Source organism: Apis florea, unplaced genomic scaffold (assembly GCF_048593485.1).
Source record: "Apis florea isolate Af1SG1 unplaced genomic scaffold, ASM4859348v1 contig_3696_pilon, whole genome shotgun sequence".
Lineage (NCBI taxonomy): Eukaryota > Metazoa > Arthropoda > Insecta > Hymenoptera > Apidae > Apis > Apis florea.
Genome location: NW_028256809.1, coordinates 2,819,833 through 2,843,875, shown reverse-complemented (window position 1 = coordinate 2,843,875; position 24,043 = coordinate 2,819,833). Strand labels below are relative to the sequence as shown.

Genomic DNA, 24,043 nt, shown 5'->3' with positions numbered 1-24,043 from the left:
TATTTTCCTCTCCTTCAATTAAGGCTTCCCTCCTCGAGTTAAGGATAATAATTTAGCTCGTATTTGTCGAGGCGGAATAATTTTGTTGTGTCTTTTAATTCCCCTTTAAAAGAGGCAAAATTATCAAATATTGTTATGGATTTCGAATTTTTCTGTTTGAATCGAGATGTTGTTTCTACGAAGAGAGGAATTATAAGGTGAAATTAACGGATATTATGTTTAATTTATATTTAAGGAATTTTTTAGGTATGGAGAAGTACGGTTGGATTAAAAGTAATTCAATTTGTTATTTTATTGATATGAGATAATTCTTTTAGATTAGCTTGGTTTATCGATAGAGAGAAATGTTGAATTTAAATCAAACATTGAAATTAAATTAGATATTAATTTATTAATTATAAAAATATATAATCCTCCGTAATATTCTGTGAAGAAATTGTAAAATAAGAAAAGGACTCGTTCAATCAAGTTCAGTTGCAGTGAAAGAGGTCGATGCATAATCAGACATTAATCGTTGCTTTAATTATGAGTTATAATCATCTCATAATCGATTAACATAATATAATCGAATTAATTATATTTTCGATTTAGATTCGATCAATTAGAATTATAAGATATTAGAATAATTAAAATCAATAATACGAATAATCGATAATTAAACAGAAAAATTAAAAACAGTTCATTTAATATTGTAACATGGAACGATCAAATTTGTAAAGAGAATGCTCGTAAAATGCAAATTTAATTTCATCAATCTTTTCATTTTCTTAAAAAAACTTTGTAATCGAGAAAAATATTCAAATATTCAAGTGAGAAATCTTGTGTAAATAATTGATGCACGAATGTATCGTTGGTAATATTGCGGTTTACAATATGCAATAGGCAAGAGTTTGTACATACTGAGATGGTCGTTCGCAACAGTTTGGTAATTATCGCAAATTAATTTGACTGTACGGTGCTTATTCATCTGTCATTCCAGTGTGAAATGCGGATACGATGTTATAACGACCTGTTTCCCTCGTATATCATTGATCATTGATCATTTGGCTATTGAACTTTGCCAATATAGGTACGATAGATACGTTTTCCATCATTGTGACAATCCTTTTATTTATTAACGTTGCTAGTTATCAAAGGAAATTAGTTTTATATTAAACAACGGTGGTCATTTTTTTTATCGAATTTTTATCTTTCTTTTATTGCGTTTTAAAATTGTTAAAAGGTTAATTACAATTTTTTATTGAGAAAAGTACAAAAAGAGATTTTTCATTTGAAAATAATTTATTTAACTTTATATATATATATATAACTTTATATTCTGTGTGCGTGTATTTATATTTTACTTAATTTATGAAAGATTTTATTAACTGAAAAAAAAAAATAATATATCCCTTTATATATCTCATTTTATATTACCATATGTACGTGATTACTTTATTTATAACTTGTTGTATATTATGGTTGATCCATGACCAAGCTGAAAATAAAAAAATTTAAACGATCATTGATTCTGGAAATAATAATAAATTGTGGTGAATTTTGTTAGTTATCGAAATGATTTAATAAAATTACGTTATAATATCTTTTATTTTAATAAAATAATAATTTTCAATAGTTCAACGGATAAAAATAGGAATTACATTTCATTAATGAAATTTCTATTTAATATCTCACTTTTTTCAGTTTATAACAAGGATAATTAACATTATAATTTCGTTTCGAATATTATATATATATAACAAGTGTTAGATTTAGCTATTATTATTAATTAGATTTCTCAATTCCAAAGTCAATTATTTCTTAATCAATACACATTCTTTATTATCTTGGTATTTATTATAAAAGCTATAATTAATTATTCAGATGTCTTTTAACTTTATTCTAAAGAAGTTAATATCTTATGTATATATACTCTCAGATATAGAAGATAATAAAAAAAGGATTCCTTGAATAGAATTTAAAAAAAAAAAAGAAAAAACAAAATTGAAAATCAATATATGGAAGATGGACATGCAGAAAATCAAAATAAAAAATCATTTATAATTTTGAAAATATGGATTCTTCCATTCCATATAATCGAATCTTAAAAAATTATGAATCCTTTTTTCCCCTTACGATATCTGTATTTAAAAAAAAGTTAATATGAGAGATCTAATTAATTAATTTTAATATTTACTTTTGATCTTATATATCTAGAATTAATACTTAGAATTAAAATTCTTAAACTGAACAGTTGTGCAACAGTCTTTGGTCATTAGGAAATGCTATTATACTTTATTGCGTCTCGTATGTTTAATGCAATTTATATAAATAGTATCACATAGCAATTTGACCGGTATATTAATTAATTACAATGTGCTCTAGTGCGGTCTAGGAACTCGGACAGCAAATTGTGTTACAGTTAGTTGCAGAATATAATGCAATTTTAATTTTGATTATCGACGAGCACAAGATACACTAGACGTTGTAATTTAGTTTATCCCCTTAACGATGATCGAATAATGGCTACGCATACTTAATTATTAAATGTTAATTCAACTGAAAATCGAAACTTGGTAGACTCAATTCGCGTCTCAATTAAAATTTTCGACAATTTGAATGTTGAGTTTAAATTTAATTTCTTATTAAGAATGCTTATTAATTGTAAATTTTTACAATTTTTAAATTCAACTTATCTATTTACGTATTATTAAAAATTATCTATTACGTATTTAAAATTCTTGCAAATCTTTGCAAATCTTTTTACAATTTTAAAAAATAGCATTGAGCTTAAATTGTGAATCTTATATTTTCAAAGAGAATTCCAAGAAAATCTACGATGTGAATCTTTACATATATGCACGTGGAATGATTTAATTTGGTTTAAATTATAAATTGTGTGCGATTATTTCTAATAATAATAAATCTATACTATTTCATTTCGTTCGTGGTGAGATAAAAATACAGGATGTCAAAAAATAAGAGTATCAAAAATTTAAGAACTCATAGTACTCGTTGAAAGTAATAAAAAAAAAAAAAAATCAATTGATTTCAAAACTTAAACTACTTTTTATCCCCCACGAGTACTAAAAGCTCTTGAAATTTTCTTTAAATACTTTGCATATAATCTTGTAAAATCACAACGTAAATGCATTCTCACATCTACGATATTCACTGGGAGATCATTAACAACTCCTTACGTAACACACATGAATTGGAATGTGCCAAACTGGAAGGACGGAATCCTCCTCGAATCATCGTTTCAAAATATAATAAACGCTTATCAACTTCACGTACAATTAAATTATTCAATTACACCATAAACATAATCACTTCAAATATCTCTGGATCGTTTAACTTTCCAAATTTTATTGCTTTCTCTTCTTCACAAGCCATTCAATTCTCGTTCGTCTCTTCTCAATGTCCATTTCCTTCATTCACTGTCAGAGATGTAGACACTTTGCAAACTGTCCTTGTGCGCATCTCCATTGCTCGAAGAAGACACTTTGCTATATCTGTACGAATTTCTATTTCTCAGATACCACTTGACACCCACGTACACGATTATCACGACGAAAAGAAGGACGTTGATCGAGAACAAAATGGTCATCCCGTAGAACCAGAGGGTGGACTGCATGGTCCACGAGAGGTCGCGTAGGATGCACACGGACTCGTCGAGGCTCGATGAAAACTCGGCATCCTCGTGGCAACTGGTGCACTCGGTATTCGAAGGCCCTGAACAAGTTAGGCAGGTGTAATGGCAGCTGGAGCACACTGCCTTCGACTCGTCAGAAACGCCGTAAGTTCCTCTAGGACATTTGTACACGCAGGTTCCGTCGTGGTAGTACCAATTCAGCTTACACTCTGAAAAATTACACACGTTTGGTCTTTGACGGCCTTTCCTTCCATTTTCTGTTTGTGTATTAATCGCATCTCGGTGTGTGTATATTCTGTTCCTTCTCTTTTGTGCGTGTTCTGTGGATGTGGTGGATTAGCCTCCAAGACATACGGATGACAATGATTGATTCGTCGGATTTCAGTTTTTTTTCGAAAATATAGCCATTTTTTTTCTATTTTTAAATTCGTATTGATATTTCAATCACATCGATTTCAATTTATCTTGCATGTTATTAGAAATATGGAGTGAAGAATTGAAATTCCAGGTATAAAGATAATGGAAAAATTTTAGATGAAGCTTATTCTGCCCTAATAAAATAAAATTATGAAGTTTTATTTTATTTTTTTTTGTAGCATTCTTATTAAAACAAATATATATATATATATATATATATTAGAATACAAAATTTATGTGAATTGTTATTTCATTTAAAAAATAAGAGACGTGTGAAATTTTAAATTTCAAAACAATCTGTTTTGAAAAACAAAGGCAATGTTAGGATGGGATATTTTAACAAGCAGTATTTTTTAACTTAATTAAAAACTGCCTCTATGCAGGCAACTACTCAATACCGAAAAATGAAGGTGCATATTGGCAGGTTGCTTGCACACAATTTCGTTTCTAACGAAATTAAATTACTGATAACTCGATGAATATCAAGCTTCATCTGAAATTTATCCACGTCATCTTTTTTTATTGTTTTTATATCTAGAATTGATCCTTCAAAGATGCCTTGCATTCTCCTTATTTTTTCGAATCGAATTTTATGAATTAAAATTAAAAGAAAACTTTAAATCAATTGAGCGAACTGAATAAACTTTTCTAATTTAATATTCGTATTTAAACTCCCGTTAATAACTATTCATAATGTAATGGAAGGAATCATTGAAATTCAGTTGTGTGAATTATTTGTCCCTTGACAAAGGTTTAGAGTAAAGTTCTACCGTGTAATATAAATCGCTTAACTTGTTAAATCATGAATAGTAGGTTTCTTGGTCGGCAGGTATTTAAAGTTTTCAGATAATCTCGCGAAGCAATTTGAATTTTCAAGTAATACTTATCAAGAGAGAGCGAGTTCTCGGATGAGAAATACGTTTAAACCGTCTTGACGAAGCCAATTTTGATAATAATTTTGTTGGTAAATCTACGAGGAATAATCCGTGCGAAACGGAGGAGTTGCTGCGTTACATTTAATAGTGGAGATCAGAAGCACATCTTGTGGCATAATTTGTACAATATCACGCTTTTGACATTCAATTAATTTAAATATAAATTTCCTTCATCAATACTGTCATCCATACGTTGCTCGTGGACATTTTCATTCGTTCGTTATGCATTGTTTCGTGTTGTTTCGTGTTGAGACATTGTACACAGCTTACAATAACGAGAAATATATATTTATACGGATAACATAAATTTTTCTTTATGACAAAATATATCTGCAGCAAGCGATTCTATGCTACAATGATAATTTAATATTTATACATTTATTAGGCCTAGGTGAATTATATCATTTTTATACTTTGGTAAATTATGGAACAGATATTCGAAGAATATCCCGATTTTATATTCGCCTAGCCCTAATGCAAAATTTATTTCGAAATTACATGTTATCTCTATTTGTGTTATCTTGTAAAAAACGAAGCAAAGAAGTTATAAATAATTAATTTTACTGGATGTTGTACTAATGAATATTTATAAAATAATTTAAGGTGCATGCTGAAGCATATATTTACTACGCGATTAATTAGCATTGAACGTACTGTTTAAACAACAATTGATACGTACATAAGTATTATTTCTTTTCTTTTCTTTTTTTTTTTTTTTTTTTGGATATTTCAAAAATTCAAAAACTTTATTTTTCAAAGATCGAAATCGAAAGAAAGATTGGAAATTTTTATATCTTTAAAAAGAAAAATATATACCGCTTTCAAAGATGTATCTAGATATATTTCCGCAAAAAATGCAAGCAAATTTTCAATAATAAAAAATCTTCAAAGTCTTTCTCAAAGCTAAGCACGTATTGATCTCATTGACTCAATTCATTGATAATTCAACAAGCGATAAAGCAACAGAGAAAATATAAATTGCTATGAAAGAAAAAAAAAATCAGTTCAAGCAATGTACAAGTAGCAAGATAACAATAAAAAAGCGAAATTATTAATTGAAACTTCTAATGAAAAACAGAAAGTTCAATGAATCGAAGTAAATTGAATCCAAGGATCGTTTCTGCATATTATGATGCAAAGTATTTCAGTGGATACGAGTAGAGTGTTAAACAAAGATACAAATTTCTTTAACTTCTTTCCAATTCATAAATTTATTAATTCTTTTTCTAAATCATTCATTTTCAAGTTAAAAGCTTTGCAAATATCATATTTTGTCTAATTTAAATCTTTGAATGAATTACATCATATTTGGTATTATCCTTTTCATAAAATTTTATAAATCTAATTAATAAAGATAAAATTCACGAGTAATATATACAAAATCATAGAAATTATGGTGACTTTATCTTCTCAAATTAAAAATTTTATCACTTTTCCTTTGAGTTACTCATATATATATATAAAGATGGAAATAAAGAAAATTAACAGATTGATTTTCTATCTTCAACGTTCACAAAATAAAAAAAATTCTGCACATCATAAAATCATCGACATTATTATTGATTACGCTTAGTTAGAAAATTTTGTTACTGAAACACTCTATTCGTGTTAACATAGCTCGTGGCACAATATACTCGATTCATCAAAGTGCATTACAGACAAACACATATAGATAGAGGATATAAACGGGAGAATTATAGAAATGATAGAGAAGTAAGACTCACCGTGCTGGTGAAGCGATCAGGGATAGGTGTTTATTTTTTTTTTATTTTTTATTTTTTTTTATTTTTTTTATTTTTTTTTTTTTGATTGGTTGTACATGTGTGGTTGTGGATGTGGATGTGGTTGGTGGTGGTGGTGGTGGTGGTGGTTGGTGATGGTGGCTGGTCTGAGAAAATCCGCACCGCAACTCGCCCACGGAGAGCCCCAAGTACCTAAATACGTTTTCAGAACCTGCTATGGAGTAGAGGGATAAAGCGACACGTGACACTTTAGGACAAGTAGTTCTTTCTTTCCTTTTTCTTTTTTTTTTTTCTTTCTTTCTTTCTTTCTTTTCAGTCTACGTCGAAGTGAATTGAATTTTTGTTTCCTGGATATGTGATCACGATGACTCTTTTCTCTTTTTTTCTCGAGCTGTCTCAGCTCTCTCCTTTTCCTTTCTCTTCTTTTTTTTTTTTTGTCGAGGGAAATTCGATCAATCGCGATTGCAAATTACTATTTGAAATTTCATTTTCGTAAACTACATGCGATCGTACAGTTTGGATTTACCTTCTTTCTTTTTTTCAATATTCAATTGGTGTTGCTGGATCATAAGAGTTTAGGTTTTTCTTATTTCAATTAAATATACACGAAGAGACTTTGAACGATTTGTGAGGACGATCAATATTTTTGAAATATTTAAACGCTTGTAGGCTGGATTTTAGTTCAAATCAAATTTAATACAATGATATTTATATTTTTAGAATAAAGAATTTATTATTGGCAGACAGGATTCTCGTGAATTTTTTCACTCGGTTAAAGAAAAGTTAGGGAAAATAAATATGTAAAATGAAAAAAGAAAAAAAATAGAGCTGCAAAAAAGATACACAAGAAAGGGAACAAGCAATTGTTGAAAATCGACAAAGCGATGCTAGATTTGGGATAAAATTTCAATGTAAAATATCTTGAGTTCTAAGAAATAAGAATGATAAATAAGAAAATATCGTATTGGCATACAGAATGCACGTATTAATTTCGATCGACATGTAGTTTATCATAGTTGAAGCAATAGTCAATTACTCGTCATCTCGTTGTTAGAAGGAACGTGAAAAGAGAAAATTAATTACAAGGCCGAATTAAAATTGCATCATTTCAACAATTTTCCTTCGTGTCAGTCAGTTACTTATAAATAGACTGTAGATTTTTATGCAAAATCAAATCATCTTTATGAAATCAAAAATACAATGCAACATCTAATATATTTTGAATACATTGTGTGCATTCCATAGATTTTTGTACATTCAAATTATACAAAAATGTATAAGTATCCACAGTTCATTTATAAACATATTTAATAAAAATTAATATTAGTAGATAACATGCATAAATAAAATAAAAATAAATCTAAAATCTATAAAATCTAAATCTTATTATATTTTAATATTGCATGCAGAAGATTATTGTGTATCAAAATTTGATATGGTGAAGCAATGTTTCTTAGCCTATTTACTATTAATATGATTTACAAATAAGTCAATCAATATAGATTCTTATTAGACGAAAATGTTATTATTAAATATTTTATTTAGATATATTTTTAAATATTTTTTCTTTTCTTAATAAAAACAATTCGTGTTTATTTGAAAGAAAAAATATTAAAAAAAATATATATCATTAAACATACAAACATACATCAAAATATACTGTATCATTGCAAGTAAATAAAAATGTTTATCCGAAAAATTATGATGTGCTGCAAAAATCTATAATTAAAAAGTCCGCCTCCTCAAAAAAAGTTGGAAAACATCTCGTTAAAGTAACGAAATATCCATTTCGTGCAAGAAAAACAACATGCAGAACCAAACACATCATAAAGCTGTATAAAATAACTTCTTGCAGAAGCGTTGAAGATTCAGTGATGTAATAAATTTAACAAAGTGCAGAGTACATGAACAAACTTTGCGATGTGATGTGATGTACATTATCTGGAAAGAAATATTCTAGATACAATCTGATCTGACTATCTATGCGAGAATATACGAACTTTTTTAACAAATTTCACCGGTTGAATTGAAAAACTTGGTTGATATTCATGGGTGTATAATAACGCGTATGCGTAAAATTTTGTTAAACAAAGCTATTGTTTAACTAGCCGAACCGTTAAGTATTTTAATTATTCAAATGACGGCATTACAGAATCCTTCTTGAAGTTCACGTTAAAGTTCACTGAATTATTCATGGAGTGCAAGAGGAAAACTTTCTGTATACGCGAAAGTTAAATTAAAATCTATTTCCGTGTTAACTTTTAACTGTTCCATCCCTTGTGTGTGGCCTTTCACCATCTCCATGGCTACTCTCAAATCTTCCCAGATCCCCTTATTATAGCATTCAGTTTTCGATGCGGTTTAGAGAGTTTATAGAGCGAATGTCTGAATCCATTTGCAATAACGCAATAATTAATCAATGTATACCCTTGGATAACATTGTTTATTAATAATTATCTTGAAACTTGATTAATGGTATTAACGGCCAATAATATTGCAATAAATATTGATATCCAATGGTACACATATTTGGATCTTCTATTTGGAGCTACAATTGTAAGAAATGTTTTTATTTTTAGAATGTGAAAACGTACGAATAATGTGGAATTCATTGGGAATTTTAAAAATTTTAGAATTTCTGGTTGTTTCGTGAAATAAAAGAGCAAATAGATCTTGAAATAAGCTGTGTTTTCTAGCTGGAATTTTTAAAATTCATCAGATTATCAAATAAGCTGTGTTTGCTTTTTAGAGATCGAATATTTTTCCTATCTATACCTTGAATTTTATAAAATCTTCTTAGAGTTATTTTTAATCCAAAATTAATAGAAAATTTGACGAATAATAATTTGAAAAAACATTTTTCTATCATCCTATTGTTATATAAATAAATTGTATGATTAATTTTAAAACAATTTTATCGAATTTTTTTCGTACGTTTTTACATTTCATCTTTTCAACATTAAGAATGAAATGTTCCAGCAATAAAATGGATAAATTAAATAAAAATATATTTCGAGCCAATCGAAAGGAGAATTTAATATAAATATCTTTAGATACAATCCATTTTAGCGATGAACATTTCTCGTGAACAATTCATTGCACATCTATGCAATGTACTTTTTAACCGAGCCAATTATCATGCGACGATTAAAATTACGGTCACATAACCACATAAAACTAGACATGCAAATCGACAATAGCTATAATTACGTCGTCCGCCATAAAAAATAGACGGAAGCATGCTTTATTTTTTCACATACCTGTTTCCCTGATAAATATAAAAAGGTGGGGTTAGCGAATGCGTCTCGAGGCTAATCGAATTATTAATAAATCTTAATTTGTTTCTTATCCTTCTTCTTTTTTATATAAGAAAAAGAAAAAAAAAAAAAAAAAAAAAAGAAGAAATGCACTCGAGATGAACAACGCCTGATAATGTCTTATTCAGGATATTCTCCTCTTTTAATTCATCCATGATATACAAATTTCAATGTCGCATATAATGGTTCATAATAGTTGCAATTACTTATACAATATATTATGTATATGTGTACATAAATGTACGTGGCAAGCCCTGAACACTGTTTTCATCGCCTATTCTCTTGCCTCTCGTCGATTCTTTTTCTCTTCTCATTTTTCATTTCACCAAAGATTGGCGCGATATTTCGTATTTCCCGCGCTTCGATCTCTGAACAAGATGGACGGACGAGCAGGAAGAAAATGGCGCGAAGTTGTGGACAATGACATGCTAATCGCACCTTACATCTCGTTCTCTTGTCTCAGAACTCTATAACTTAGGATATGTCGCCTTTTCAAGCAAAGATACATTTTACATTTTACATACAAACATTTACAATAGATACATTAACAATATGGTGGACTGAGACCATTGATGGACAGTTCTGAATTTCCGATTACGCGGAAAATTTTCGTTTTCAAAGAGTTTTATATTTGAATGATCGACTCTTGGATGATCGTGAGTTGAATTTTGACTCGATAATAAAATTTTAATATCATCTTTCATTTAGGTTATACAATTGTCGAATCGAGAATGCTTATTTATCTTTTTATCTAATAATTTTATTACATTTTAAGAAAGAAAAGTATCACAAGCAATACGTACGAAAAATATTATACAAAATAATAGTAATAGTGGAAATTTTTATTAATGCATTTTCTTTGATCGAATAAAATTTATCTATGATTATCTCAAATTTAAAATGACTCGATTACAATCAAGTAATATAAGTTACGTTTATTAAATATAAAGCTTCTCCTTCGATATTGTATTCACGAGTCAAAAATAAAATATTTACTCATAAATTGTCAATCAACAATTTAAATATTTCTCATTTGATTCGATTCACACGAAGGAAAGGCTATCTCGTTAAGTACAAAATCGCGATATTAAGTGTAGTATTACGAGAAGAGTGTAAGGAAACACGCTTTGACGTGTTCCTTTGAATTTTTTGATCGTGATATGGCAATAAGTAGAACGATTTAATTTCACCAAGCGAAATGGACCAGGATGGTGGGAAAGAATTTCATTTCTCGACTGTTAACCGAGAAATTATCATTATTATCACCGGAAATGATATTCAAACGAAGAAGAAAATTTAATCCTGGTAATGATGATAAAGATGTTTCACGGCCTTATTTCAAATACGAATGGAAATTATGATATTTTATCATCTCACTACGATCACGTATTTAAATATACGGTACATGTACGTCTTCTTTCGTGTTGATATTAATCTTGCTCGTAACACGTGAAATATATTTTATATTATTGTCATACGAAAACCGCACACGACGATTTAGCATTAAATTTATCGCAATCTAATCACATTGCAAAATACTAAAGATCGATATACTATCAAAGCTATTAAGTACTCGACGATGATCACGATGTTAAACTACGTTCTCATTAATTATTGACAATTATCCTTCGTTAATTCCAATTCCGATTCTTTCTGGCAACTTTCTTATTTCTTCGAAGATTTGTGAGGAATATAGAAATTTTATTAATCCATTATAGATTTCATTCATAGGTGATGAAACAATACGCAAAAATTGAATAATTATTTACAAATATAAAAATAAGATTACTTACATATGTTGTTTTGTCAGTGTCATGAATTTTTGAAAAATTTATTTTTTCCTTCTTCTTATTTTCTTAATTTTTTCTTTCTTATATACTTTTGATTATTATTGTCTATTTTTTGATTGCGCGATTCAAAACGACTTAATTCTCACAAATTTCATAAATCTAGTGGATAGAAGATAAAACGATGAAATTTCGTGTATTGATGAAAAATATTAATTAAGAAAATATTGGAATAAAATTGATCCCTAATGGGTTAATAGAAAATTTCCATACAATTACATTATAAATAAATCCTCGTCTTAAAAATATGAAATCGAATTGGAAATCGAACTATTCAGCGTCGAAATATCGGAAATTCTGTCTGTCCATCCGTGTCGTCCGAATTTATATTGTACATCTTGGAAGATACTTTTTTTCACACCTGAACGAATCGAAACACATTCAAAATCCTATAATATTATCCACGTTTATACCATTCGTTTCCCTCTTACACGACTACCACCAACACCTCTCCACGCTGATTAGAATAATTGACTCTTATTGTAAGAACCCAATATACACGTATAGTCGGGATGTACTTTCGTTTTTTTCTTTTTTTTTTTCTTTTCTTTTTTTTTTTTTTTTTTTTTAGGATTCGAACTCGACGAGTCCAGTTTAATTTTACTCTTAACTCGTTTATCCTTATTCTTACTTGCTATCTTCCTTTTTTTCTTTTTTTTTTTTTTTTTTAAAAAGCAAGTTTCTTTTTCTTCTCAAGCGTGAAAGATTTTTTTAATTAAATAGATTTTTTTCGATGGGCGAATATCGAACATTTTTTTTAAAAGAGATTCAATTTCTTTCACTCAATATTGTTTCAGATTCAGAATATAACGTTTTTACTGGTAGTACTCTCGAAACCGAAAGTTCAACAGAGACGTTTCATAAAATTTCGTGGAAATTTCGGTTTCGATCGTGATTACTTTCCACCATTTTTACAAACTTTCGTCGATGTTCTCTCGTAGAATTCGTGGTTGATGCCGAAGTGGAACGATAGTCGATAAATTTCGTCGTTTCAATGATCATGCTTGATTCGTATCGGTATTTCGTCCATTATTGCACGTATGTACACAATTATTATACATTAACTTATATGCGTATTAATTCTCCGTGAAACAAAATTTTTGCACGAAACATCATAATCGGTAATTTCGACGAAATTAATCAAGGAGGTGTAATTATCAAATATACAATATTATGCGTGAAAGATAAATTAAAGATATACAGTTGGATTACAGAGAATCGAGCTCATATATACGTATAAAAGCATAAAAGAACATTATAAGTGAAACTGTAAATTGAAAAATAAATACTCGATAAAATTTTCCATCAATTAAAGTTCTGATCGATCACGAAAAAGATTTCATTTTTATACTCACGTTAAAATTACACGTTTTCACTATTTGTACATTGTAATGCCCACCCATGTGCACACATTTTATTTTCTGACATGTCGAATTGCGGTTCTAAATATTAGACAACTTGAATAATATTCGTGAATTGTTTGCCGGCGAATACGCGGCTTTGTGTGCTTTTGAACCGCAGTTCATTCTGAAATCGTAATCACAGAAAATATACAGAAACGCACGTTCAATATTTTATCGCGTATTCACCACGCGTTATAAAAAATCATGATGCGTGTATTATAGCCTCGATATTCGGACTTTTGTCCGCTCTATTGCTTGTTAAATTTGGAATGAAAGTGTGAAAAATATTAGACAAACGAAATTTGCACACACCTTTATCCCTTTTTTTATGATCTGAAATTAAATTCGTAGAAGTTGGAAGTTTGTCAAAGAGGGCATTACTGTATCAATTTTTAATTTCACTTGGCGCACTTTTATGATTTGATATACGTGTAACGGCTCGCTTGATCGAATTATTGCATTATGCTGCGTTGCAAATACGTGTACGACTAATAAATTAAAAGCTAAATATACATTATTGGGAATTGCGTAACCTTCTGTCGTAAAACAATCACGAAGTGGGTAAACGATATCCACGAAGAACAGATCCTAACCGTTCCTAATTTGCCCTAAGTACACGCGAATGAAAGCTCAACGAATATATAACGATCTTTTTGCAAAAAGCGTCAATTGTTAATATACATATATATGTATACATATATAGATTTATTTATATATAATATGGAAGCGTATTTTGTTGCGTGTTTTGCCGCGATTTTTCACTTTCGCGTGTTAATTAATTTTTCCCTTTTTCTTTCCTTTTCTTTTTTTTTTTTTTCTTTTTTTTTAAACGAATGACGAATTTTTTTAAACGCGTCAGAGTCCAAGGAACTGTTTGTGCGTGTATGGTAACTATTTGAAGACGACAGGAGAAAGTTATGACGAGCATTATTAATCTCTTCTTTTGATTTTAGGTCAATTTTTGTTAATTCGTTTGATTTTGGTTCTTTTTTTTTTTTTTTTTTTTAATATAATGAATATTAAATAGGAGAAATATATTTATATTTCAGAAATATAAGTTTTTTTAAAATTTTAATGATAATTAATATTTCTAATATTAATTTCAAAAGGGTGTCAATTATGATTCAAAAGCGATAGAATATAACAAGTATTGATAACACGAATTTAGTTAATATTCCAATTATATTTAATAAAGAAAAATCTTTATTAAATAACTTTCAATTTTTTATCTTTCTATAAATTAAAAACCAATAATCATTATTAGATGATATTAATCTTATGATCTCATCATAATTTCTCTTCGTGTCGTCCTTGCTCGAAATCGATGAATTTTCGTAAGTACGTGATTTGATTGATTCACAGAGCGCGTTTAAGCACGTTAATCGTTAACTTATTCGGTCAAATCATTCGCTAAAAATTGTCTAACTAATTGTGAAACATAAAACTAGAAAGAAAGAGTAACAATTATATCTTAGCTTCAGTTATCGTTGTCTTCTTTTCGATTTGTCAAATTACTTTAATTGGCGAGGAATTTGCGATTTTGAAGACAACGATAAATCTGTGAGCTTATCGCTCAAGAGGAATAGAATCTCGTTTATTCGAATGTGTGAAGGAACACAATAGTTTCAGCATAATTATACATATAATAAAGATTCGCTACTTCACTTTTATCCAATTTAATTATAATATTAATAAATAATAACTTTATATAATTATTATATAAGAATATATATATATATATATGTATATGTAATAACTAAAACTATATTTGATCACTAATCTGTTCATGTAATTGAATTTTATAAGAGGGAAGTTACTCGAACGTTAATTTTAACTTCTTCTGGGATGAATTTATATAAGAGATTATTCATTTCTTTGGAAACATTTTTTAAATTTTTAAAGAAAAATAGTGTACGCAACATAGAAATTACTTGAGTTAAATTAAACGTAATCATATCTTGTATCATATCTTATAAAAATGGAAATTATATATTGTTACAATATAAGTAAAATTAATTTCCAAAAATATCGCAAGATTCGCAAAGATTCATCTGACATTTTCATAATTTTCACAATCCTTGCATTTTTCAAAATAATTTCTCAATTGCAACAATTCGAGCAATTCTCCCCCTCGATGCGAATAAACGAGATTCCATCGTGTCAGAATAATACATGCGCATTCGCCTTGACATGATTGGACAGGTTTGAAGAAGTGGTCAGTTGAAACCGAAAAGCTAATTCTTAAGGTACATTACTTAGAATTCGTGAAGGGGTTAAATTTAAAAATTCCATTCGCGTGAGAATAAGCGAAGCTTCTATTTTTCTTTTTCTTTTCTTTTCTTCTTCTTTTTTTTTCCTTTTTTTTTTTTCAACGAAAGTTCACGGCCAGCTCGTCGTTTCGAAAGCTGAAATGGAAAGGCGGCCTCTCGAGGGCCCAGTGAAAAGCTTGAATTTAATACCCTCGCGATGAAAATGATATGTGGTTAATAGCGTGCCCGGTCGATCGCGCTCGATCCATTCTCTACGTTAGACGAGAAGGACGATTAACGGGGCGATGTATCACACGGCGATATTGTGCAGCATCCGGTTACACAATGATATGATTCGCAATAGAATATAACAACGGATAACAAATAGACGCTGCTAAACAGGCGATAAAATGATAACAATCGGCGATCAAGGAGCTCGGTGGTAAAGCGATCGGATCTTGAATATGAGAGAATTATTGCATTATCGGTTAGATTAGATCGAGTGGAAATTTATATTTTTTTTTGCAAGAAGAAGAGATTCCGGAGAAAGAAGGATTCCGAAGCATTCGAGAATTTCGAAATTTCAAGTCGCGAATAACTTAGGTTTCTCATCATTTTGCTTCCGGAGTTTATATTAAATTGCTTCAATACAATCTAAACTATTCGATATTGATGTTAATATAGTTTTAAGCTTAATTAAATATTCCAAAGTACATCTAGGAGTAGTTGAATTTCGAAAAATATCCACGAGTTTCTTTATTATTTTCACCTCTCTACTTTTTTACTTTATATTTCCTTATTCTTTTATATAAAATATCAACAATTATGAAACTTGATCAAATATTGATTAGAAAATAGATTCGAGTCTCTTCCCCACCGATCCCCTCAATTGAATCCTGGCTTACACTTGTCTACTCTATTAGCTAATAAAAAATATACAATATTATCACTAGTATGTAGTTTGAACGAACAAATAAAGGAACCATCTTTGATGCAGACAGAATATAGGATATATTCTAGACGAATGAAGGAAGTAATATTTTAGGAAGGTATGCAGAATAGCGAAAGAAAAAAAGAAAGAAAGAAAATTATGGAATAATATCGTTTGTCGTTTCCGAATACGTTTTATCGTGTTCATAAAATTTAATTCTTCTCTCTTGCATCTCTTTATATCGTGAAGTTACGACAAGATATTTTTCCAAGTAATTGCGAGAAACAAGGAAAAAAGTTGGGGAAAGTATTAAAGCATGCGAGGCGGATTTTAAGAGCGAATCTGCTAAGGGAAATGTGCGCGTAAAACACGTGTGAGTTTCGATCACAGACAGATAATTAAGTGTGAAAGAATTGTATTTACTTGTCTATCACGCGATCTGTGCGCGTTTTAATTGAAATTATCGATTACTTCTCTCGCACGTTAGAAAGGAAGACAGCTAATGTTCGATATTACGTGTTAGCTTCGAATATAAACACCATGTTTGTTATACAGGGTGGAGTAATACGTACAACTTAACTTTGCAAGTGATAATTTTAGCGAAGAATCTTTCTCGATGAGATTACTAGCGGGGAGTTGTTCAATTTGTTTATATTGTTTCGAAAATTTTAATTTTTTTTAAAAAAGTAAATTAATCAAGTATATTTTCAATATTAATTTCTTAGAGAAATTACGAATAAAATGTAATAGTGAGTGATTGATTAAAATTTAAGACGATTTTCAATTTTTTAGGTGGAAATCAAATTCTTTTTTTGCAACGAAGCAATCATAAGTAGTTTTTTTTTTTTTTTTAAAGAAATTTTATCGATCCATATATTACAAATCGGTATTTTAACTGCTTGATTAGTCAAGGAAAATAATTTGATCTTCATTTTAAAAATTAAATCAAGAATTCTTTTTGTACGAGTGTATCATTAAAATAAATGTTAACTACTACTTATTATCTTCTCTTAATTAGTTCAATTAAAAGAATCAGCGACAATTTCAAACTTTCACAAATAACAAATCAATTAGATCACCGTGTGAAAATTTCGAGATATTCTTTGCTAAAATTATTATTCACGGAATAACCAAAATAGAGACTCCATCCTGGATACGAATAGAATGGAAATAATATAAATTATTAATCGCTAGAAAGAAGATAAAAATATTTATAATTTATTATTTCGCTATACGTTTTAAAATCTAAAACAACAACGTTAAACTATAAACTATATCACTTATCAGAAAGTTAAGATCGATATGTAATAATGAAACTCGAGACTATATCGCCATCGATCGATGTATAATAGGGAAGAAAGTAATTCGACTCGTCGTGAGATGACACGAATCTTAATAAAAGCAATTAAACTATCACTATCGCGAAGTTTTCCATCCGATGAAAGAAGAGTCATTAGTATTTACCATTTGGCTCTTTGTGGCTGACCACTACCGAAGCCAATTAAACGGCGAAGTAGGTCGTTTCTAACTTTTGTCGGACTCCATCCTCTTTTCCATCTCTTTTTACTTTATTTCCATCGTCTGACCGACCGCTAAATTTTCCTCGTCCTCGAAAATTTTCATGCGTCACGAGATCATCGATTTTTCTTCTTTCTCTTTTTCACGAGAGAACTTTCTTTGGAAAGACTTTTCTTTTTTTCTTTTGGATATGTATTTTCGTAAATTCTCTCTCTTTTTTAAACTTTTTTAAACGAATGTTTCAAATTGTCAAAGATTTCACGAACGAAGTAATCAAAGTAATCCAGAAGAGAATTCTGCTGTGCATTTAGCTTAATGGTTTTAATGGTAATTTTAGATTGACGTATATTATGATCTTACAAGGAATTTTTATAATTTTATAATTTTTTAATAAAAACTTAAAATTCATAATTTTAGATTTCAGATTTGTCTAAAAATTGAGAAAAAAATTGTGCAATTACAAATTTTAAAATAATATATTTTGTTCGAAAGCGAATGCAATTTAAAATTCATTAAATTCATGAAATTTCTTATAAATTAAAAAGTTACATACAAATATATGATTTTTAATAACACCGTGATGACAATGTATTAAAATGGAAATTTTTTTTCGTTCATCACAGAATTCTTTTCTAGATTGCACGTATTAGATCGTCTCAAAAGTTTTTCTTAATTATTTGTATACGTTTATATAATCTGATTTATCTTTTTAACTTTCTAAAATTCAACAATTGATAATATTGGAAAATCAACAAGTCACGATTCGAATTTTTTTTTTAAATGATATTAAAAACCACTTTGAATATTTGCAAATAAATCAATAAATAAATAAAAATCTATCATCACTTCTAAAGAAGTGAGATCATAAAAATATAATTCAATAACAAAAAAAAAAAAAAAAGAAAGAAAACTTCTGAGACAATCAAATACTTATTCAGCTTTAATTCTTCTTTAACGAAACATTAATCACATCGAATTTTCGAAGGGAAAAGTTTCATAATACTCGTTCGCAGTTTCTCGAGTCAATATCGTACCCTCCAACCATTCTTTTCAACGAGTTCGATAAATTATATTAATCGTTATTCTCTCGATAACGATTTCTTCACTAAAGCACATATATATATTTAAATTAATTAAACAACGAATTATTATTGCCAACGAGCACAAGATTTTTATTGCAATTTTTATTGCAATCGAGGCAGTGTTTTAATTAAAATTTAATCACCCCATGGAGGAGGAAAATTAATTTTCGGGGTGTGATCAGGCTTTTGTTCGTTCGTCTTGGCGGGATCAAGATTTCATAAAAATTAATAGAGCGTGAGAAGAGATCCGCTCACGATGACTCGAGCTTCGTGTGTTCGGGTTCAAAAGTCTGGATTAAACGATCTCCTCTGCCCTGATTAGTGGCCCAAACTCTAAAACCACTTCAATGGGAAAGCAACCGCTCTGGAGATCAGATTTAAGGGGCATACGCGATGTTCCTTGTCAGTCAGGGAAGATAATCGGTCACTACATCCCTCTGACAAAATATTTGGTACCGTGCCTTCTTTTAATACAAGCCATGAATTTCTATTTATTGACGTAATTTTGTTGACGTTTATTTTTACCGTTTTGGAATTCGTATTTGTGAAAATTGTGATTCAATCGAAAATAAGGTAATTCGTAATTTTCAGTTTCTTGGATTATTTAACTTTCGAGAAAGATAATCTTTGAGGATAGTTTAAGAGATTTTTGAGCATAATTTTATGCCATTCGAATTGAATCTAGATGATTCAATTCGATGATAGTGTGAAATAGAATAAGTGTGATTGCTGAGATTTAAAAATGAATCGAAAAAATATGGAAAATAATTTGAATATTGATAAAAAAATAATTTTAAAAAATAATAAGAACTCTATTTTAATTTATTAATTAAATTAAATGCTGAAAATTTTGCCTTTGATCCAAACACAATCTAGTTTAATTAATTAGAAAAATATCAATTGACAATAATTGTATTTGAACGATTAAATGATATTATTTTTCAATTGTTAACGATTTAGATTTTTTTTTAAATAAATAAATTTTTATATTGTATATCCATAACATACAAATACATGTTATTTAATAAATTTTCAATTTTTCTGTGTATAAACAAAATTTTATTCCATATTTTCGATTCATTTTAAAATGGAAGAATTACCCTATTTTCTGTTATATCACTATTTTGAAGATAGCCTGTATTAAAGCATCTAACATATTGATATAATTCAAAAATTTTTGCACTTTTATCAATTTTCAATGATTTCGACTCGTAAAATCAATCAATTTTGCGCAAAACATGTGCACTTAAAAAAAAAAAAAAAAAAAACTATTAATTTTCGAAACATAAATTGTCGAGAGATGGATCGATCGAATTCAGATCATTTTCAAACGTCATATAATTTTTAACAAACAATCCGAATCCCTTTTATTCCCATTTTCATTTATTCATTGCGGAGGGTCGAATATCATCGACTGTGAACGTGAATGGAATACAATATTTTCCACTTTTATCCCGAACGAACGGATAATCGTATATAATCCCTCCTCCCCGAGATAAAAAGTAATATTCGCAACAGATCAAATTTTATAATCATCGACATTGTAACTTCGTTCCCTGTTTAATCGCGCTTCACCCCTCCCTTCACCCCCTTCATTTATTATCCGATCGTTACTTTGATCACGATTCATTCTCCACTTTATTCGATTAATTTATTATTCATACATTTGTAAACTTTCCACCATCCGATTCTTCCAATATTTCCTTCGAAAGTTCAATGATCCTTTTAATCGTTTTAATTAAAGGCAATGGCTCGTATATACGCGTCTCCTTTCCGCCATTTTTACTCGAGCCGGCATTTTAATAATCCCTCCAGAAAAAGTTTCATTGATTCCGATGAAATCGTAATTAAATTCCTCCTCTAATTATAATCTTCACAACGAATCATTACTTCTCAACTCGTTTTTTCACTTTCGACGAATCGAATGATCGTCTTCTTCATCCTTGAAGGCTTCAAGGATTATTTAATAATTAAGTAAAGTGGCTTCTAATAAAAGTGGCTTCTTCTCGCGAAATCGAAGCTTTGAAATTTTTGTCGCATGTATTATCATGAAGTTCATGTTTGTCGAACGTGATTAATATCTAATTTGAATTCGAACAGGTCTCGCCTCAAAGTCGAAATTTGTCCAATATTTGCTTTCGAATCGATGGACACCTATACGCGCCATATTTTCCAAAATATCAATTTCGATGAAGCTAGTGACGATTTACACAAGCGGTCGTATTACGTAAATTATTCGAACGACTTCAAAAGTTGATTAATATTTGCCAATTTATGTTAGCCGAGATATATGCACACGTTATATCGTTCATGAATTATACAAAGTTCATTTGGAAATAGAGATAAATGTGTAATATGATATTATTAAAAATTAAAAATATATTTATATTTGATAAAGGATTAACAAATGATTTTATCTGAGAAAATAATGGAAAGTGAGTTTAATCATTTTAAATAATATAATATGTTTGAACTAATTTTCTTGAAAATGCCAATTTTTAAAAATGCTCGAAAAATGATCCATGAACGAAAATGCAAAGAAAATAGCGGGCCCCTTGCCTTTTGTGGATTACAATTCAAGAAAATACGATTACAATGGTATTTAGTTTGAATGAAAATTCGATTTCTAGTTTCAATTTTTTAACAGTGTTACCTCTACGTAGTAAATAATTCTTCACTATTGTACTTTCGAGATTTTTGACTACTAAAAATAGATTAAATAGCTACTGAAAAAATTGTAAGGCAAGGATAGCTTCGACAATCGATACTTTCACTCTAACACCATTCGCCAAAATTTACGCTCGATTAATTAATTAAAATACATAATTAATTTTCAAAATTACTATAAAAATTTAATGCATTTTAACAATAGAACAAATATGATATTTTATTTTTAATTCATATAATTCATATTTCCACACAGTTTGGAAATAAATAATTGTCCAAAATTTCCTACCTACTTCTGTGGACATCACAATCCACAAGTTCAGAGAGCCTTCGTATTAAAATAAAAGTATCGATACTCGAGTCGTTCGATAAATTACTCGATCCTCCATATTCTTATCCAATTCCTTCGAATGTTAATCTTCAAAAAAATTTCTCAAAATCGCGTACATTTAAATGGATGACACCACACCCCCGAGCGATAGAGGGGGAGGGTCTCTCTCTTAGGCAAACGTGTACTTTGGAGGCCAGCATCGATGATAGTCTTATGTGCCTTGTTCCCGGCTGTTTGCCGTAATCAACCGGTCGTAAACGTTACCTTTTTGTTTCCGGCAGTGGTGATAGCCCCAGCTGGGTAAGCAAAAGTTGTATAGAAAGCCGAAAGTGGTGGAGGAAGAGAAAGTTGGGCGAGGTGAGGACGAAAACGAAGCGAAAGGGAAGGAAGGGGTGGTCGGTGCAGGGGCAAGAAAGCAAGAAACGCGGAGATAAAAGTGAAACGTCTGGCAAAAAGCGGGGTGCCGGAAGGAGATGAAAGGGGCGCGGAGAGAAATTCTCTTTTTTTTTTTTTTTTTGGAACACGTTCGGTCGTTTCGTCGATCGATAGGAGAAACTATTGTTGCTAGACGAACATTACGAGATTGTTGAACCGATATTTTTGTTTTTCCTTCTGGTTTTTTTTTTGCGAATCGTTAAGAAAGAAACGTGTCGTCTTTTTCTTCAGCTCACGTTTTATCACGTTGCGAACTTTGTGATATTTCTGATTAATAAATTGATGAATAAGGATGAATAATGCAAATTTGAAGTATTAAACTTAAGAAACTTTTAACGTGTCTTAAGTTGTTTTTTTCATATTGGAAAAATTTGTTGGAGATTAAAATGGGGGAGGAATGTTGTAATTTTACCTAGAGAATTAAATCTTGATGATTTAGTTCGGTAATTCTTAAAATTCTGTGAAATTTTTACGCACGAGTGAAGATTTGAAATTTTAGGCCAAATTGTATTTTGTTCATAAAACGAGTTGCATATTTTGATTAGATACCACGAAAAGAGTTAACATTAAGTGAAATAATAATTGTTTAGAAAATCGAGTGAAAAATGGACATTCCTTGTTTTTTCCTCTTTACCTTATTCAAATTATAATCATATTCCAATTTCACATTGTTATAATTACGAGTTTTCGTTTCACAGGAGGACAAAAATATTTTAATTATCACTATTTTGGCGTGAAATCGAAATACGATTGTAATTTTTTCTTTCACACGCAACGTGATAACGCGTGAACTTATCGTTTCTGTCTTTACGTTCACTTGAACACTGGATTAACGACACAGGAACACTGAATTAGCATCGAATCGTATGAAATGATTAACTCTTATATCTATTTCCGAGATTTCTATATTACACCATTCAATTTCAACAATTTTTTAGTAACGAAATTGTAGTCTATTTTGAACTTTTAAATCAAGAGTAGAATGCCAAATTACGATAATTCAGTTGGATTTCGAAATTTTTTGATGAAATGGAACATAGACACAAGGATTAATCTAATGTACGTAATATTATTCAAAAGTTTGGGATCAATTTCTAATTTTGTAGAAACTTTGAGTCTATTAAAAACTGACAATATTTTGTTGATTTTTTTTAATTAAAAAGCATTCAGAAAAGAAAATTTAATGAGAGCCATCTCTCATTCAGTTTTCCACAAAGAGAAATAGAAATTTGTCGATCAACATATCATATAAAATGCTCAAATTTTCATTCTTCCATTCGAACGATTATTATTTTGAACGAGTAATTCCTATAAAGAGATGCAAAATTACATTTCATCTTAAAAAAATATTAATCTCGGAACCGTATTGAATTTTCTACTTCTCTTTACAAACTCTCAATACATCTTTTTCCCCTAACATTCTTGTGCCAAGAATAATGGAATGAAACGAGGAATTCAAAAATCCAATCCATCTTCATTCGATCCCAAACTTTTGGCCAGCGATATATACGTACGTAGCGATCGCATATTAATCG

At 29.5% G+C, this 24,043-nt stretch overlaps 2 protein-coding genes across 4 annotated transcripts in view; one reads left to right on the top strand and one right to left on the bottom strand.

Annotated features, from left to right (window-relative positions):
• Positions 1–1,568: 1,568 nt before the first annotated feature.
• LOC100868385 (furin-like protease 1) overlaps positions 1,569–24,043 on the bottom strand; it is a 253,922-nt gene continuing 231,447 nt past the window's right edge. For both annotated transcript variants that reach the window (XM_086914621.1, XM_086914620.1), the window contains one exon: positions 1,569–3,843. In XM_086914621.1, the coding sequence (XP_086770747.1) occupies positions 3,413–3,843 (431 nt within the window). In that variant the 3' untranslated portion in view covers positions 1,569–3,412. The remainder of the gene's footprint in view (positions 3,844–24,043) is intronic.
• The window catches only part of LOC105736581 (dynein axonemal intermediate chain 2-like), a 62,069-nt gene continuing 41,669 nt past the window's right edge, over positions 3,644–24,043 (top strand). For both annotated transcript variants that reach the window (XM_086914618.1, XM_086914617.1), the window contains exon 1: positions 3,644–3,778. In XM_086914618.1, coding sequence (XP_086770744.1) covers positions 3,737–3,778 — 42 coding nt within the window. In that variant the 5' untranslated portion in view covers positions 3,644–3,736. The remainder of the gene's footprint in view (positions 3,779–24,043) is intronic.